At 42.3% G+C, this 6,349-nt stretch overlaps 1 protein-coding gene across 2 annotated transcripts; it reads right to left on the reverse strand.

Annotated features, from left to right (window-relative positions):
* Nucleotides 1–255: 255 nt before the first annotated feature.
* On the reverse strand, nt 256–5,639 carry LOC136481559 (long chain acyl-CoA synthetase 9, chloroplastic-like). 2 transcript variants are annotated; one of them, XM_066478895.1, is made up of 12 exons: nt 5,478–5,639; nt 4,354–4,865; nt 3,823–3,903; nt 3,303–3,575; nt 2,979–3,110; nt 2,721–2,894; nt 2,399–2,628; nt 1,992–2,109; nt 1,465–1,596; nt 1,253–1,387; nt 971–1,177; nt 256–679 (listed from the first exon to the last, which is right to left on the reverse strand). In XM_066478895.1, the coding sequence occupies exons 2-12, from the start codon at nt 4,798–4,800 to the stop codon at nt 515–517; spliced, it is 2,094 nt and encodes a 697-aa protein (XP_066334992.1). In that variant the 5' UTR covers nt 4,801–4,865; nt 5,478–5,639; the 3' UTR covers nt 256–514. The 2 variants fall into 2 exon arrangements, with proteins under 2 accessions (XP_066334992.1, XP_066334993.1); XM_066478896.1 differs by having other exon boundaries at nt 5,369–5,496.
* Nucleotides 5,640–6,349: the final 710 nt, after the last annotated feature.

The raw sequence follows: 6,349 nt of genomic DNA on the forward strand, positions 1-6,349 counted from the left end.
GAAATCATGCTGCTAGAGATTCCTGCCCCTTGCAATTCTGTTGGGCAGTTGTCGGATCTATTACTCCATGAATTCACATGCTGATCTAATCACAATCAGCCTGTTTGTTTCGGCTGGATTGACTTATAAGTCATGGCTAAAAGTACTGCTGGCTGGTTTAGTCTGAGAGAAAAATACTGTTGGCTACCTTATAAAGCTTATAAGCCAGATACAGGCTGCTGAACATGCTGAAATAACTGTCCATGGTTATTTGTTGAGATTATTACTTGGTTCAACATCGTAGAAGTTATGGGAACCAAAGTGAAAGGAATCCTCAAGGTATAGTTCCCTACTGGTGCGTGGGGGAACACTACACATTATTGGCAATTGATTTACCATGCTCTCTTCTTATCAGTCAGCTATTGTCTTAAATAAAAAAACAAAAAAGGGGCTTTCAATACCGGTACGAAGTACAAAAAGAACTGTTGTTGCCAGTTGCTACCAAGAAACATCCCTATGACCAGCGTCAGCGTCACTAGCTGTACAACTGGGCAAGGTCCATCTCGTATGCCTTCTTGATGACCTCCCTCTTGAGCTTGAGGGCAGCCGTGACGAGGCCTGACTCCGGCGTCCATGGCTCTGGTATCAACTTAATTTTGGCTGGGATCTCAAATTTCTCCAGTCGTGCTTGCTTAGCAGCCTGAAGAACAAGCACATATCACTAAAATCAAGTAATTATCATACAACACATCATGCGGTACTTATGATGCCCGCAACATTTGATTTATATAAAGTTGTACTGCTATGAGATATTATAGTATATATTTCCTTTGTATTTCTCAAAGAAAAATTGGAATAAAGAAGAGAATAATTGAATCAAATGCAACAATTACTGAAGCATTAAATTGAAGGAATAATTGTTTTTTGGGGTGGCGTGGGGTGGGGTGGGGGATCAGGAATGAATTAACTGAGATGCAAGGAGAACACAAACCTTCACCAAAGATTGGAGGACTTCTTTCACTGTCCCTTGCTTCTGACACAAATCTGAGAAATCACTATATGTGATTCCTTGTTTTGAGGCCCAGTTTTTCAGCTCACTCTGTGCAGCTACAATAAGCGCGACACAGTAGTTGTGGAAGGGGTCAGCATGGATCATGATCTGGTCAATGTACGAGCACACACTCAAAGCAGCCTCCACCTGTGATTGTATTATTATTAGTTAGAATTGATTAACGACTTGTTTTGTTTGGTTAGAACAAAGAAGCCTGCCTACCTTTCCTAGAGAAACATATTCACCATGTTGAAGCTTGACTATATCCTTCTTACGGTCGATGATTTCAAGACATCCGTCTGGGTGCAAGCGCCCAATGTCACCGGAGTAGAACCACCGCATGCCTCTTTCGTCAACCTTCAAAAAACACAGTGTTCAAGAAAAGTAGCCACAATAAACACTTTCCTGGACACTGGGTATTGTTGGAAACACACCTTGTACACCTCGTTTGTTTTTGCTTCATTTTTGAAGTAGCCTTTAGTTACATTTGGGCCCCCAATAACTATTTCACCGCGAGGCATTGGCACATCAGTTGTTAAGTATCCACCTTCGGCCCAGTCTACCAACTATCATGTTAGGAAAAACAATCGAGTCTGAAGCCAAGGGAAAATAAAATTACTCATACCACAAAATGAAAGAAGCCATACAAATAAAAGTGGACATGCAAAAAAAAGGTCATACTATGCAATAGCTTCTGTTTCTAGATTTGCACTTCAAGCATTAAGATATATTGGGCTTATCAGTGATCTTTATACAGCACTTTTTCTCAAATACTTTAATATGGTACTTGGCACAGGTAAGAAAACATATATCCTTTGCAACTACAGAAAATCTTCCAGACTTATTTCATCAGATAAGTAACAAGATCTGTTATCAACTGTACCATTATGAATGAAAATAATGCTTGTTGCTTTGGGAGATATATGCCAGCTGAAATATAGAGACAAATTTGGTTCTATACCTTAATGTATGAACAAGGCAGAGGGGGACCAACACGGCCAACAGATGTTTCATCATACTCTGAAAATGTCCCACCAGCACAAGTTTCAGTCAGGCCATATCCTTGCGATATTGGAGCCCTGCAATAACATAAATCGCACTATCAATTTCTGCGCTGTAAGTATAATGAAATAATTGTATATTCATGTGCAAACTATTGGCTTGAGTGTTTGAATCCAAATTTGTGAAACAAAGTGGGCAACAGATCAGTTGGCTTGCACATCTTGTGCACCTGTATTTTGTTACAATCAATTTAAATACAAAAAATAGCTGGGGGAGTTCCCCCACTGAGCCCTCAAAAAAACAGATGCAGTTGGCGTTACAACACAATTGATAATGCCACTGAAAAAAATAAGACTTAAATCTCACCCGAGACATATATTGATAAATCTCTGAGTATCCCCTGACAGAGGTGCTCCACCTGCAAGAATAAAGCGAATCCGTCCTCCTAAGATTGCACGAACCTTTTGGAACACAAGCATATCCCACAAGAGCTTCTCTAGTCCCCATGCACCCAACCAGCTTCCATTAACAGCAGCTAGACGGCGGCTGTAGGCAATATCAAATAATCTCTTCGCTAACCCACCTTTTGCATCTACCTGAATTTATCTCAGCGTGAAAAAATAGAACAGTTGAGAGAACATGAAAGAGCCCAAAAAGCAATGCATGAACTAACAGTAAAGAACATTACGTTTTTTCGTACACCATCACGAACACGGTCGAGTATAGCAGGTACAGCGGTCATTAGTGTTGGCTTCAGTACAGAAGCATCACCCTGCGTCCCCTTTTTTATTTTATTTGATGTATCGGTCAGGGTCAAAGGTGACCCGTATCCAATTGAAGCCCCAACACCAGTTATGATTGCCTAAACATTCCAGTTGCATAGAGTGAGTGAGCATAAAAAAGAACAACAATGTGGAATAGACTGACATGCCATGTCAATGCTTACCTCAGCTGCCAATTCAAGGATATGTGCTAGGGGAAGGTATGCCAGGTACACATCCTTCTTGCCAAGACCGGGCACAATGGTCATAACAGCTGAAACTACAGCCAAGACATTTTGGTGGCTCATCATGACTCCCTGTGAAAAATTATACAAACAAGAATGTTGCCTCAATCAGAAGAAGTTGTGGAGTAGATTATCTCAGGAAAACCACATTGATAAGTGCACACACCCTGAAGTGATCTAACATGAACACTGGGAAAGAGAGTTTATTTCATATCTGCTGCAGAATCAAAATGAAGATGTTGAAATACTAGGATTTGAACAAACCTTAGGCATTCCTGTGCTCCCACTCGTATACATAATCACTGCAGTATCTGATGGGAGAGGCAAGTTTTCCTCCACAGGTCTTTGCAACCCTATGCTCTCTACCTCCTCAAATGACTTGATGGTCCAGCTAGTACAGTTTTGAGCCAAGGATACTTCAGCCGAGACACCTTCCTCATTAATGTAGATGACATGTTTCACAGTGTCAAGTTGCCCACTTATATCAATCAGCTTTTTAAGTTCTTTCCGTCCGCACACAACAGTGGTTACCTCAGTCTAAAGAGTAAAACTAAGAATAAGATCAGCTGAAAGTGCAACAGTGCCACATATAATAGGTATGGCTTTGTAAATTCTTAAGGAACAACGTTTGAGAATGAATGCCAGTATACAGTGGCCATAAAAAAGAGAGATGCCACAGCTAACAAAAGCAAAAAAAAAAAAAAAATCAATTGTTGTAAGGGCCTGAGGATGGTATAAACAATGGTTTTGAATATATACACAACACTGGATGAAGTAACCAAACCTCATTTAGTGAGTGACATAGCGCTCCCTCCCCCAAAGAGGCATAGATTGTGACAACTGCAATATTTTGTCTGAAGCATGCCTAGCAAAGAGAGGAATAAAAGATTATAGATTTAGCAATAGATTTGCCGAGCTAAATATTAACTCAATGTAAATAGCATAGGTAAAATGTGGTGGCAAATTCATTTAGCACAAAAAAACATAAGCAAAAGTGCAGAACAGCATAATATATTTCCGCATTAAGTACCAATGTCATTGAATGAAACCGGTCTTCATATGAGTATATGACAGTACAAATAACTTGTTAAATCTTCATATCCCTATCGTTATCACTGCCCATTCATCAAGAAGAGTACCATCACTATGTTTCTAGAACAATGCAACCTATGTGTATTTGCAAAGCTTATTGTATTGTGAATGAGATGATGAAGAAACTTGAGGACGAATTTGCATTATCCAAACTGCACTTCAGATATTTGATGCTCGATAGCATCTATATTTGCCAATATCGGTAAATTGGTTGGGAAAGTACCTGCAACGCAATCTGCCACTCAGCCCGTGTATCAGAAAAAATAGCAACACGCTCATCCTTCAGGTGCCCAATCCGCAGAAGACCAGAAGCGAAATTGCAGACAGTTTTGAACGCATCAGCGTAGCTCTTCCACTCATAATTTCCCAAATGGAGCTTCTCAAAGGATCTTCCATCAGCAGCCACTACCATTTCTCTCGCAACGAGCTTCCTAGTGCCAAATAGGGGCATGCAGGCAAACCGCTTGCACGATTGCTCAAATAGCTCAGCAAGCGTTGAAATCCCCTCCCAGAGCGTCTCGATAGGCCGTTCAAATCTGTGGTTACGGATGGCGCAGCCAGGCTCTCCACCCACATTGGCTGGCACACCCCTCTTCTTCTCAGACTTTCTCTTGCTGAGCAGGAGAGATGCCACAAAAGGGAGAATGAATCCCAAGAAATACGGATTCATATTGCTACTAGTTTATTGAGTGCCAGTAGGCAAAACTTATTCGCAGAGGTCTTGGAGTCAGAAACCTGCAATAAGATTTAACTGGACAATTTTAGTTGTGAGTGTTAATAGTTAGAAAAAAGGGGTGAAATACTAAACAACAGCGCCAGCTATATGATTAATTTTCTCTTGTACACATTACGACTACAACTACGCATGCTGAGTAGCTGCCTACGCGCACAGAACATGACATCCTAAAAAATTTACAGAATCCCACTAAGCATTGTTTGGAGCTTCAGCGAGCGTATGTTCAGAGTGGTATTTGGAACTTCAGTTCTTGAAAGGGCAACAACCTCAGTTCTTTAACACGGAGGGAACAAAGCAAGAATTTCTGGATCACTATTTACCCCCAATCAATAAATCAATGCAATCGCTCGAGTCCTACCACTCGGGCGGTGGCTATGACTGAAACTGGCAGTAAACTGAAAGTACCCTCTCCTAGCAAGGCTCGCATAGCAGTGTAAACGCAACCACAGGTTCCATGCGCAGAGAACTGTGCAGCAAGCACCCCAGAGCAGAGAGAGCCCACCTTGGCGGCGAAACGCGGAGTACGCCGACGACCCCCGACCGGACCCCGAGCTACGGAAGTACGGATCCCAAGCTGAGTCGAAACGAACAGAGCCAGAGCGCGCACGTACCTGCGCGCGTGAAATGCAGGGTGGTAGCAGGCGGGGGCAGGACGGCGCGGAGACTGAGGAGAGAGGGAAGGAAATAAGGCGCGCGGTCGGGCGGAGAATCCGAAGACGCCGGCGCCGCCGAGGCCGGCCGGCCGTTTTTTTTTTCGGTCTCGCATCACACGGTCTTCGTCCTGTCTCGCTTCTGGAGTCGGGTTTTTTTGGCTGGGTCTGGGCCTTGCGTGGGGGGGACTCTTGGGATCCACGGCCCTGGCCGAGCCATCACCATCAGGTTCTCTGGCCTTTTGGGCCACTTTTGCTAGGCTTTTCTGTTTTGTCTGCCAAAAAAAATAATCCAATTAGGTTTTTTTTGGAAAAATAAAAAAGAAAGAAGTATTGCTAGGCCAGCACGAAGCAGAATATATTAACTTCAAAAGATTGGTATTCATAGATATGTCATGGGAAAATTTTCACAATAAAACTAGACTCCTAATTTCGACTAGCTATTCTTTTGAGAATTGTTAGTAAAAGTTGGCACCTAAATCACCCGTCAGATATTTATAGTTGCCTGTATCTCCGTGGAGTCATTCACCGTGCATTATTGCTTTAAACTTTTATAGGATCAACTACATGGCTCTATCAAGCTCCCACCTTTGTCTTCCACCCCCAGTGATTGGGAATGGCGCAATGCTGAGCTAACTTGTTGCGCCATGTCCAGTGTTTGGATTTAGGCTTTGTGAAGAGGGTTTTGGATATGGGTATCAGGTTATGCGATATCTATGCCTTCTTTCCTCACATTTTGAAACCTAAGACCTCCAAGAGTAAGAAAAAAATAAGTGAAAAACTATAGTTTTCGGGTGCTCGCAAAAATATATTGGATGGAAAAAATTAGTTCC

This window comes from Miscanthus floridulus, chromosome 9 (genome assembly GCF_019320115.1).
Source record: "Miscanthus floridulus cultivar M001 chromosome 9, ASM1932011v1, whole genome shotgun sequence".
In the NCBI taxonomy this organism is placed as follows: domain Eukaryota; kingdom Viridiplantae; phylum Streptophyta; class Magnoliopsida; order Poales; family Poaceae; genus Miscanthus; species Miscanthus floridulus.